General features: G+C 40.2%; 1 protein-coding gene across 2 annotated transcripts in view; it reads right to left on the bottom strand.

The window, feature by feature from the left end:
• The window catches only part of KLHL1 (kelch like family member 1), a 442,456-nt gene that overhangs the window by 260,254 nt on the left and 168,653 nt on the right, over positions 1-13,549 (bottom strand). For both annotated transcript variants that reach the window (XM_065409976.1, XM_065409983.1), the window contains one exon: positions 12,638-12,774. In XM_065409976.1, coding sequence (XP_065266048.1) covers positions 12,638-12,774 — 137 coding nt within the window. The remainder of the gene's footprint in view (positions 1-12,637; positions 12,775-13,549) is intronic.

Here is a 13,549-nt window from a genome sequence, read left to right as displayed (position 1 = left end):
GCTAACAAATACTCATTTATAAAGATAACACAAATTATTATTTATCAACACACACGTAACATGCAGATTATTTCCATATAATACGTCCAAGATTTCTATTTAAATAAAATCAAACCCATCAATTCTATGTTTAAAATATTTCTGGTATTTTCTTTGTGACAAGTATTATCTTATAACAAGTTAAACATTATGATGCTTTTAGGAGCCATGTTTTCCCACTACATATGATTTTTTCCCCATAAGTAGTACAATAAAACACATACATTAAAAATTGCAAGCAATCTAATATAAACTACTGATTTGAAGACTGAGTAATTAGTATTCTAGAGAAAAAAACTGTAAATTACAGCAATACTTTACTAATGCATTTGCATAATACATATAATTTGAATTAAACTTGCAGTTCTAATGAAACTATAATTTAGTTTACTTTGCAATGAAAACTACTTATTTTAGATAATAAAATAATGTGTGATGATTCCATTATAAAAGAGAATTTCTTACAAAAAATATATAAATTATTCAATTACAAATGGTTGTTGGTGAAAAAAATTACGCAATAAAAACATTATAGCTTATATTTGTATATATTTTCTTCATGCTTTCTGCACTGAGCAAGTTCCATTTTAAGGATACATATTACATGCTAAGATTTTAATTAATTTTGCTCCAGACATTGCTTGTTCACAGCAATATTAACACACTTCACTATCATTAAAGGTTTGTAGTTTGGCAGTTTAATTTCCTACCCATCTTCCGAGCACTACTAGATGGACAGCTCCCTTTATTTAAGCCATGCCCTTATCAATTCTGTACAGAACTTGATGCTCTGCTGGTAACCTTGTAATTCCACCTTGCAATTTTTTTAGAACTCTATTTACTTATACATCAGTGAACATGGTACATTTTCACAGTATCTCATGATGCTAGTGTCTATCTATACAGGAGATTCACAGAGAAGATAATTTAATGATGACTTTTTCTTTATAACCAAGCACTACAGTTATTTTAAATAAAATAATACATTTAAGAAAAAAATAATATGTTGGCAAGGATTGGTCATTATCAAAAGTAAAAAGTCAATAAATCATCAGACTAACACGTTGCACACATACAGTACAGCAACTTTCAAAATCAGGCAAACATTATATACTGCTTTACTTAATATACTTAAGCACATGTATAACTTTGTTCACATGAGTAGTCTAAAAGTTATGCAAATGTTTGCTTGAAAAACTGGAGTTATTAAGGCTCAGTCCTTCATTCCTTACGTACTGAAAGTTGTCTACTAAGTCAATTGGAGTTTTAAACATTTGAGGAAATAAACATTATCCCTATTTTATAAAATGTGGGGAGACCTTGATGCTGTGAGATGCTATCTGCCTCCTGTGAGTCAAAGGCAGCTGAGCATGCAAAGTACCTGGAAAGATTGAGCCCAAAGATGTCAAGTGACTTACTCAACATCAAACAGTGCACAAGGCAATAATGCTGATTATCTGGAGGGCTTGTAAAAGAGACTTGATAATATGTTCATTTTAGTTAAATGAACATAGACCCATAATGAAAATAGGAGACCCTGACACTTTTTCTGGTGTGTCTTTCAGGTAATTTTGGTATTTTTACCTCTAGGTATTTACATTTGGTAAGTGCCCAATGTAACTTAAAATCTTTTGGTAGGATCTGGTTTGCAAAGACTACAATGAAGTGGCCACAGATTCATTTAAGTTAAGGAAGATGGGACAGCTTCCAGAAAATATGAAGTAGATCCTGAATCTGAGGTACAGCGTTTTGGTTAGAGGTTAAATATATTTAACAAGTCAAAGAATGACATTTTATGTTCCTGGATTCCAACTTGACTCCTGCAAGTTTTCTTTATTAAAATTTGTAAAAATACTAAAAAGGGTACCTATATAACATGACAAATTATACATTAAAAGCTTAGTAATGCAATTCAGTATAATCCATCACCTGCAAACCAGGCTCTAATCATAGAATCATAGGACTGGAAAGGACCTCAAGAGGTCATCTAGTCCAGTCCCCTGCACTCATGGCAAGACTAAGTACTATCTTGACCATCCCATCTTGACCATAGACATGTGTTTGTCTAACCGTCTCTTAAAAAATATCCAATGATGGAGATTCCACAACCTCCTTAGGCAATTTATTCCAGTGCTTAACCACCCTAACCGTTAGGAAGATTTTCCTAATGTCCAACCTAAACCTTCCTTGCTGCAATTTAAGCACAGTGCTTCTTGTCCTATCCTCAGAGATTAAGAAGAACATTTTTCTCCCTCTTCCTTGTACATATTGGGGTTCAGGAAGTGGGCGGGCGTAAACTAAAGGATCCCCCCCCAGCCTAAGGGGAGGATCCACAGGGCCTGAAACTCAAATGAGTACGGGGGGCAACTAATGTAAAAACAGGGACAGGAGTGCGGTCAAAGGGTCAAAAGAAGGGAACGTTTTCTAGATGTTTAATCATTTTTGTTGCTCTTCTCTGGACTTTCTTCAATTTGTCCACAACTTTCCTGAAATGTGGTGCCCAGAACTGGACACAATACTCCAATTAAGGCCTAATCAGTGCGGAGTAGAGTGGAAGAATTACTTCTCGTGTCTTGCTTACAATACTCCTGCTAACACATCCCAGAATTATGTTTTTTTGTTTTTGTTTTGTTTTTGCAACAGTGTTACACGGTTGACCCATATTTAGCTTGTGGTTGACCATTAGCTTGTGGTCCACTATGACCCCCAGATCTCTTTCTGTAGTACGCCTTTCTAGCCAGTCATTTCCCATTTTCTATGTGTGCAACTGATCGTCCCTTGCTAAGTGGAGTACTTTGCATTTGTCCTTATTGAATTTCATCCTATTTACTTCAGACCATTTGTCCAGCTTGTCCAGATCATTTTGAATTATAATCCTATTCTCCAAAGCACTTGCAACCCCTCCCAGCTTGCAATCATCCACAAACTTTATAAGTATACTCTCTATGCCATTATCTAAATCATTGATGAAGATATTGAACAGAACAGAACCCAGAACTGATCCCTGTGGGACCCCACTCATTATGCCCTTCCAGCATGACTGTGAACCACTGATAACTACTCTCTGGGAACAGTTTTCCAACCAGTTATGCACCGACCTTATAGTACGTCCATCTAGGTTGCATTTCCCTATGAGACAGTATCAAAAGTTTTACTAAAGTCAAGATATATGACATGTGCCGCTTCCCCCCTATCCACAAGGCTTGTTACCCTCTCAAAGAAAGCTATCAGGTTGATTTGACATGATTTGTTCTTGGCAAATCCATGCTGACTGTTACTTATCACCTTATTATCTTCTAGATGTTTGCAAACTGATTGCTTAATTATTTGCTCCATTATATTTCTGGGTACAGAAGTTAAGCTGACTGGTCTGTAATTCCCCAGGTTTTCCTTATTTCCCTTTTTATAGATGGGCACTATATTTGCCCTTTTCCAGTCTTCTGGAATCTCTCCATCTCCCATGACTTTTTCAAAAATAATCACTAATGGCTCAGATATCTCCCCAGTCAGCTCCTTGAGTATTCTAGGATGCATTTCATCAGGCCCTGGTGACTCGAGGACATCTAACTTGTCTAAGTAATTTTTAACTTGTTCTTTCCCTATTTTAGCCTCTGATCCTACCTCATTTTCACTCGCATTCACTATGTTAGATGTCCAGTCCCACCAACCTTCTTGGTGAAAACTGAAACAATGAAGTCATTAAGCACCTCTGCCATTTCCACATTTTCTGTTATTGTTTCCCACCCCCATCCTTCAAACAATTCCCCACTCTTATATTTCCCCTCCATTTTCAAATGGCTCAAACAAACAAACAAACAAACAAACAAACAAACAAACAAACAAACAAACAAACAGGTAAACCTTGAAGCATCCTTGAAGGTCAACAGATTCAGGCTATTTTAGACCAGGTGTAGTAAGGCAGAGTTGCCTCCCACTGGACCTGAGAGGGAGGGACCATTACATGCCTTCGGCTGGGCAGAGCCAAACATGCCCTTCCTCCCATACCGGAAACACAGGGGCGGACAGAAAGTATAAAGAGAGGGACCTTTAGCTCAGTTTTTGCTGGGCCAGGGAAGGAGGGGGATGTCTGGATCCCTCTGTGGGTTCCCAGACCAGTCGCTGAGCCATGCAGTGCCCTGCCAACGAAGGAGGCTGAGGGCAGGGAGGTTTTGCTAGAGCCGACATCGGCCGATTATGGAGCAGCGAGAGAGATCTCGTTGCCAGCAGAGCAACGCTGGTGGAGTGCATTAGAAAGTAGCCCATGGGAACCAGACATTGATCCAGTTGTGCTGCCAGGAAAAGAGGCAGCATGTTTTGGTTGTTTCCCAGCTGACCCAGTGGCAGGACTACTTGACACTGTTAGGGAGCTAGGCTGGGTCCCCCTCCCCCCCGTCACAATCCCCCCTCACACCTGGGACCGGTGATCAACCTGAGGACTAAAGTTGTGGCCATAGAATCATAGAATCATAGAATATCAGGGTTGGAAGGGACCTCAGGAGGTCATCTAGTCCAACCACCTGCTCAAAGCAGGACCAATTCCCAACTAAATCATCCCAGCCAGGGCTTTGTCAAGCCGGGCCTTAAAAACCTCCAAAGAAGGAGACTCCACCACCTCCCTAGGTAACGCATTCCAGTGTTTCACCACCCTCCTAGTGAAAAAGTTTTTCCTAATATCCAACCTAGTCTTCCCCCACTGCAACTTGAGACCATTGCTCCTTGTTCTGTCATCTGCCACCACTGAGAACAGCCGAGCTCCATCCTCTTTGGAACCCCCTCTCAGGTAGTTGAAAGCAGCTATCAAATCCCCCCTCATTCTTCTCTTCTGGAGACTAAACAATCCCAGTTCCCTCAGCCTCTCCTCATAAGTCATGTGCTCCAGACCCCTAATCATTTTTGTTGCTCTCCGCTGGACTCTTTCCAATTTTTCCCTATCCTTCTTATAGTGTGGGGCCCCAAACTGGACACAATATTCCAGATGAGGCCTCACCAATGTCGAATAAAGGGGAACGATCACGTTCCTCGATCTGCTGGCAATGCCCCTACTTATACAGCCCAAAATGCCGTTAGCCTTCTTGGCAACAAGAGCACACTGTTGACTCATATCCAGCTTCTCGTTCACTGTGACCCCTAGGTCCTTTTCTGCAGAACTGCTACCCAGCCATTCGGTCCCTAGTCTGTAGCAGTGCATGGGATTCTTCCGTCCTAAGTGCAGGACTCTGCACTTGTCCTTGTTGAACCTCATCAGGTTTTTTTTGGCCCAATCCTCTAATTTGTCTAGGTCCCTCTGTATCCGATCCCTACCCTCTAGTGTATCTACCACGCCTCCCAGTTTAGTGTCATCTGCAAACTTGCTGAGAGTGCAGTCCACACCATCCTCCAGATCATTAATAAAGATATTAAACAAAACCGGCCCCAGGACCGACCCTTGGGGCACTCCGCTTGAAACCGGCTCCCAACTAGACATGGAGCCATTGATCACTAGACATGGAGCCATTGATCACTAAGACATGGAGCCATTGAACACTATTGCTTTGCCCTGCCCAGAGGACCAGAACCCATAGACTGTTTCTTTACTGTCTGGCCCAGCCTAAGGGTGCTGTCCCACCCAGAGTGCCAGAAACCCGACTGTTGGAGTCAGCTATGAAGAAATGGAGTGACCTCTCTCCAGACTCGAGAGGCAGAGACCATTACACCAAGAAAGGTAAAGAACCTTCATCCTGGGGGACATTCACAGAGAACACTCTGCCACTAACCCCTTCTGATTTACACCAAAGGTGTTCCCTCTTGCATGTCTCTGCTGATCTCAGTTCTGGCAGTGTGGCACAAGGTGAAGCAGTCTCTTACAGGCTAGACCCACTCCCTGTACAATACATGGGGAGAGATAGGTGCCTAAGAATGGGATCTACCAAAGCCAGAATGCTAAGCAAGGAGCCAGTAGGAAATGCTGAGGACTGTGATGTGGCCTAAGCACCACCCCTCTTATGGAGTTAGGTGCCTATCTCTGCTTGGGCTTCTGAGCCATGAACCCTCTCCTGGAGTTAGATGCGTAAGTCTTTTTTTTTTTTTTTTTTGCAAGAAATGGTACTGCAATCCCCCCCACACACCTTATAACGTTTAGCCCAGTAGTTAAGACACTCACCAAGGATGTTGGAGTAGGAATTTGAACTGGAATATCCCACCTCTAAGGAGAGGTGCCATAACCACTTGACCATGGGCTATTTTGATAAGGGTGCTCTCAATGTCTCCTGTTGAAGCTATTCCACCGTGTATCAATAATTAAATAAATAAACTTGAATGGAAACAGCGAGAATGAGTTTATAGTCCCGTGGTTAGGGCACTCACCTGAGAAGTGGGAGACCAAATTCAAATTTCTTCTCCACATCAGACATTAAGTGCCTACAGGGTTAGGTGGGAATTGAGCTGGGATTTGGGGCATCTCTGTGGTGCCTAAATGTTGGACTTCAGCATCTAACTGCCACTTTAGGTGCCTAAGCCCTTTTGTGGATCTAGACTCAGATAGTTAGGTAGATGAGGATAATCAAAAAACAATGGCAAAAGTTCAATGATTAATTCATATAATAAGGATGATAAAGAACAGCTTTGCTTTGTTCCCCTCACAAGCTTAGAGAGCTCTGATTACACTGGTCTACAATTTTTGAGAAGTCGTCTGCTTCAGAGATAAAATGTGCTATTTATTATGTATTTTGATGTGTTGAATTCAAATATGACAATTAAAACAACTGATTGGCTACTGTTTCTAAGATATTTAAGTTTTTACATTTTATGTCTATGTATATTGTGTAGATAGTAGAGTTTTAATCATAAATTGTAAACCTAGGTCTTTTCATGTGTTTATGGTTGCTTTACATGATAATATTTCACCTGTCCTGTTTATGTAACACTTTAAAAATCAACAAAAGGGTTATATAAATAAAATTTATTATGAAACAAAAGGCAAAAAACTATTATGTACATAGTTTAGTCCTATTCAGTGTCTACTCGGCGCATCTTGGCTTGTCTCTTGGATTCATTAAATGGAGCATCTCTTGTCACTGTCCAGCAATAGTCTGCAAGCATTGATGGGCTCCATTTGCCCTGATAGCGTTTCTCCATTGTTGCAATGTCCTGGTGAAATCGCTCACCGTGCTCGTCGCTCACTGCTCCGCAGTTCGGTGGAAAAAAATCTAGATGAGAGTGAAAAAAATGTATCTTTAGTGACATGTTGCAACCAAGGCTTTTGTATGCCTTGAGGAGGTTTTCCACCAACAACCTGTAGTTGTCTGCCTTGTTGTTTCCAAGAAAATTTATTGCCACTAACTGGAAGGCTTTCCATGCCGTCTTTTCCTTGCCACGCAGTGCATGGTCAAATGCATCATCTCGAAGAAGTTCACGAATCTGAGGACCAACAAAGACACCTTCCTTTATCTTAGCTTCACTTAACCTTGGAAATTTTCCACGGAGGTACTTGAAAGCTGCTTGTGTTTTGTCAATGGCCTTGACAAAGTTCTTCATCAGACCCAGCTTGATGTGTAAGTGTGGTAACAAAATCTTCCTTGATTCAACAAGTGGTGGATGCTGAACACTTTTCCTCCCAGGCTCCAATGACTTTCGGAGTGTCCAATCTTTCTTGATGTAGTGGGAATCTCTTGCACGACTATCCCATTCGCAGAGAAAACAGCAGTACTTTGTGTATCCAGTCTGCAGACCAAGCAAGAGAGCAACAACCTTCAAATCACCACAAAGCTGCCACTGATGTTGGTCATAGTTTATGCACCTCAAACGTTGTTTCATGTTGGCATAGGTTTCCTTCATATGGACTGCATGACCAACTGGAATTGATGGCAAAACATTGCCATTATGCAGTAAAACAGCTTTAAGACTCGTCTTCGATGAATCAATGAACAGTCTCCACTCATCTGGATCGTGAACGATGTTGAGGGCTGCCATCACACCATCGATGTTGTTGCAGGCAAGTACGAGGCATCTCTGCTCACTTTGGCTAAACAGAAATGTGTCCCTTTGCAAAATCAAACACTGACAAATAAGAGAGCACGGCACTGTATGATTTCTAGAGCTGATATAGGGCAATTTGTTCAGCAGAGTGATGTAAGCTTCGTTATGATTGCATCATCCATGACTTCTAGGAATAACATGATGCAATTCATATCATGTATGATGCAATACCAGCTTCAGATTGCATCATTCATTGTTTTGCCTAAAAAGCAAGTACTGTCCAAACCCAGTTATAGATTTATTCATAGATCCAGTCAAAGATGTATTTTAGTCATTTCTGGTTTAAATTGAGATCCCTTCCCTTTATAACTCACTTATCCTCCGCCATTCCCAAGTCAAGGGTCGTATATACTGACCCAATAGCATATCTTGAAAACTAGAGCCAATCAACAATTTTAAGCATCATTTTCGTTCTCAGTGACCCAGAATTAGTAAAGTTTGACTACATTTATTTCAGAAGCGTTTTGGCTGTAGAGCAGTGTTATACATGTATCAATATTGTAACAGGTAGCTTTTGATCAAAGACACTAACCCATGTACAAAATTGGGGACCAATACTGAAAAATTCTAGAGTTGAAAATAAATCTCCTAAAGAAGCCATTTGACTGTGTCTGCTGAGTCAAGATTTAGAATGAGTTCATGAGGTTTTTTTGCCACTGCAGGAAGTAAATAAGGTTTTATTCTCCTTCCATTGTTGCTGGCTGTCCAATACTGTAGAAAGCCAGACTGATATGTATGAACGGAGAGAAGGAACAGTTCATTTGAATACACCCCAGCAAGGACTTTTGTGAAAGAATTTTAGTGTACCCTCAAAAAAAAGATGATAGAGAATTTGTTGGTTTGAAGTAACTGGACATTTTGTGTAAGGTATGAGAAAAATTCTTATTTTTTTAGAAATAAGTGTCCTGAATTTCAAAAGTGCTGAGCACTCAGCAGCCCCCAGTGATTTAACTGCCCAAAAGACCATGCCCTTGTCAGAGTCGTAGAGAGTGCAGTTCCCATGAATGAGTTGTTATTATCAAAAACAGTGTTACTAGGAAGCTGAAAATCTATAGAGATATCAATAGGGGCTTGATGTTTAAGATAAAAGCATCTCTTTATCGATCACAGGATATAGTAACTGATAGCAGCCCCCCTTTTGGATAGATGTGGCTATCAACCTCAGTGTCTGTGATGAACACACATTCACTCATCTTTGGGGAGGTTCAGTTTTCAAGTGTTGTAACATTATTTTGTTTTATTACTTTAATTGAAGAGAGCAGCCAGTGATCAATAAGGGGATGCTTTTATCTCAATCACTGATCTTTTATTTATAAATACAGGTTTTCAGGCACCTATTAACACTGCTTACAATTTTTAGTGTGTGACAAAGATCAAATAATTTCATTAGACTCTAAACCACTGTAAAACTGGCAGACAGATTACATTAATATAACAAGGACATATAATTGTTTACACCTGTTTAAAACTGGTGGCAATGCTATACTGTCAGCACGTATGGTGTGATCACTTTTTTCTGTTCTGATAGGTTTCTTCAAAAACTGCTATAAGCCCATAATCATTCTTGATTTACTGTAACACTCAACTGCCCCCAAGTAAAGACTTTGTCTCAGACAACAGCAACTAAATCTGAAATTAATGTAATTTTTGGTACCACATATCCAGATATAATTATGGAGATTTTGTTGTCTAATTCTGACAAATGGAGTTAGTAAAGTCAATTACTGCCTCTCTACAAACTGGAAACCTAACATGGGCATCCCACAGAAGAAATTCCTGTATGTTTATAAATTGTAGATGTAAGGACACCAGCATGGTGGAAATCTGATAAAATACTGATGGCCTTTTTGCAGTCTCTTCTGGAAAGCTCACACTTCAGACTTTGCCCTGGCTCCTGTACTCAATAGCCCTTAGCATATCAATTTAAAGAATCAAGCTCTTGGGAACTTTGAAGTTAAACTGATTCCGACAATGAATGACCATTTGCCAGCATTTAACATATAATATCTAATTATCTGAAATGGACCTAAGATGTACAGTTAGAATCCTGATTTATATACAAATTTCCACAAAGTTTGAGTGGGTTCAGAACCAAGGATTGGACCCTGTGTATAGAGGTGTGCCTGAGCCCCAAAGTTCAGATCCAGAGCTAAACTTAGCTAAAGTTTGAGAGGGTTTGGATCTGCCTTTCCACTCTTAGCTGATCTCTAATACACGAGTTTTATAGTCAGAGATGGTAGCACCTGCTATATTTATGTTTGCCTGACACTTCCCACTTCTTTGACAAACTTTCACTATTCAGCTGCAATTTTCCATATCATAGAATCATAGAAGATTAGGGTTAGAAGAGAACTCAGGAGGTCATCTAGTCCAGCCCCCTACTCAAAGCAGGACCAATCCCCAACTAAATCATCCCAGCCAGGGCTTTGTCAAGCTGGACCTTAAAAACCTCACATATTTGCCTGAGGCTGAATTTTTATAAAAAGTTTCAGCTAAAATGTTTGAGCTTTTTCAGGTAATAATATAAGAGGAAAAAATGTTTTACCCATCTCAAAAAAAAGTTATTACAAAAGTTTTATTGGCCAGCTGTCTAGCAGCCCCAGCCTTTGGTTTGAGGACTAGAAATGTGGTGCAGGTTTGCCTTTTTTGCTTGGATATGCCTTCCGCTGTTTGTGAGACAAAAATGCACAACTTTGCTAAGCTATAAGCTGCTGAAAAATCTCAGTTTGCACACACTGGGTTGCAATTAATTTTCGGAATATAAGAGAAAGGCAAGGAAGACAACTTTATCCTGCACATAGGAAGTAACCGGGCAGTGTGATTACATTCATCCATGATCACAACTAGCCCTGGTTGAAACACTGCAGAAGACATTTAGGGTGAGAAATTTATTTAGACTGGAGGTTGGCCTGTTAAGTTTAGTCTCTAGGAATCATGTTATGATTTTGTATTATATGCAACCCTTCTGTTTTCATCATCCTTGCTCACAATCTCTTAAATCTTGATCTTTGGTAATAAACTTACGATTGTTTTTCCTATAAATATATCTCAGTGTGGTGGTATTGTACAGGGGGCTGATCCTGAGTTGAGTCATTCAAGCTGCTGTGTACACATAATGTGGTATTTCTGTGGCCTGTTCAGTAGAGAAGGGGCTGAACTACAGGGGTACACTTCAAAGAGGCTTAAAGAGTGGGATACATCAATTTTTAACCTTCAAGACAAAGTAAAGGCTGACATAGCTCCGAGGAGATTTTTTGGGAGGGAGGCTACCAGGCTGAAGTGGAGGTGTCAAGTAGCTGACAGCCAGTTAAGCACAAGCAAGCCTCTCTCTCGCTTGTTGCAGGGGGGTAACAAGGTGACTCAAAGTCCTGGGTACCATGAGAACCATCACATAAAAGTGCTATATAATGCTAAGTATGCTGAAAAATCAGGCATATGTGTCTCATACTGCACACCCAAAAGTAGTGGGCACTTTTGACCATAATCTTTTTGTGTCTCACCTCCTCATGTGTAAATTGGGGATAATAAAATCCCTTGAATTTACATGAGTACTTTGAAAATAATTCATTAATGTTTGTGAAGCACTCAAATATTACAATGATGAAAATGGGGAAAATAAAACCCCACGATGAAATTAATAATTGTATAGTCTGAAAAGATTTGGAATAGAGTGCAGTAAATAGTGCTTGGGGCTACACATTGGACAGTGAGGAAAAAACCCCAAACATTGAATAGCAGTTCATTCAGTCACCACCGTCCATTTTGTGGACTGAATGGGGCTGGTACACTGTGAGAAAAAAACAGTATGTGATCACATAATTAAGGGCTGTATGCATACACAAAGGGGGCAAATTAAAGTTGCACAGACTACCTTAATTCTGGTATTTCCTGTCTTTTGAGTGCTTGACTTTGCAACCTTAATGTTCTTTTAATGTTGTTTTTGTGTGTGAGATACATATATATGATTTGACTTCACTCAGTAATAAAATACAGCAGCTGTTCAGAAAAACACAGCTGTTCAGTAACATAGAGAAACACTACATAACAGATTGAAAGACTAGACCAGGAATTGAAGAAGACTGTATCCAATTCAAACTACAACAAGCTTTTTTTTTAAAAGTATAAAGTAAATAGAATTTGACCAGGACATTAGAACACTCCTGTACTTCCAAAAAGTGCCATAGGTCCTGACCACATATGGCCATTAAAGAACCTGTGTTTTACGATTATCCAATACACAGTGCTTTTCTCAACAGTGATAGATAATACCATGCTAGATCACACCTGGCACATTAAGTAGAATGTCATTTATGACTATCTAAAAAATGCCTTTTCCTGGACACTCCAAGTTTCCACCAAGCCAGATCCTATATAGGTTTTGGAGATTTGAGTTCAGAGTCTAAGGTGCAGAATGATGATCAATAAAAAAATAGAATGATATTTAATATTCCAAACACGTATTAAATGAAGGGTTTTAAATTAATACTGAATAAGAAACATACATAAGATATACCTCCAGCTAACTCATAGGAAACAAATATCAATATCCTCCTTTCTGGGAAACATAATGAATACATTATAGTACCTGTGTATGCAAACTGAACAAGATCCCACAGCGCATTAGGGTCGATGCCTTCCATTTTGATCTCCTCTTGCTTGGCCTCACAAACATCACTTGTAAACATGGCAGCAAAGTAGTCAGAGACAGAACTGAGAACAAGCCTACAAAAAAGTGACATAGGTGTCAGTAAAATTGCTGCATTTCCATTAGTTCCCTAAAATGATTACATTAAGAACACTCACAGATTTTTATTTATTAAAAATGTTAAGTAGTATCAGTATTTTATTAATATCTGTAGATGGAGAGATATAAAATGACAAGTGGGCTAATACTTTCCATTATAATTTGGTTTTGCATCACAATGTAACTCAAGTGGTGCATAAGCACAGAAGTACAAAAGCAGAATAGACAAATTGGTTTACAGTCTTAGTCACTGAGGCCCTATCATGTCAGGATCAGAAATAATGTCACTTTTGTTAAGATAACCACCATTTGGTGTCAAAGCCAGATTATGAGAGAAATTGGTACCATGGATCAGAGGTGCTCTTAATACCTTCCAAAAGGCCAGATTGTGGTACGTTTACTCACAGCAAACACTGTACTCAACCCTGAACTCCACACATAGCAATTTAGATTTCAGTGGGATTACTGTAAGGCAGTGGTTCTCAAACTTGGGCCGCCGCTTGTTCAGGGAAAGCCCCTGACGGGCTGGGCCGGTTTGTTTACCTGCTGCGTCCGCAGGTTCGGCAGATCGCGGTTCCCACTGGACGCGGCTCGCCGCTCCAGGCCAATGGGGGCTGCAGGAAGGGCGGCCAGCACGTCCCTCGGCCCGCGCTGCTTCCTGCAGCCCCCATTGGCCTGGAGCGGTGAACCGCGGCCAGTGGGAGCCGCGATCAGCCGAACTTGCGGATGCGGCAGGTAAACAAACTGGCCCAG

Source organism: Emys orbicularis, chromosome 1, assembly GCF_028017835.1.
Source record: "Emys orbicularis isolate rEmyOrb1 chromosome 1, rEmyOrb1.hap1, whole genome shotgun sequence".
Taxonomy (NCBI): Eukaryota; Metazoa; Chordata; order Testudines; family Emydidae; genus Emys; species Emys orbicularis.
The sequence above is the reverse complement of the archived record's forward strand: the minus strand, read 5'-3'. Positions and strand labels throughout refer to the sequence as shown.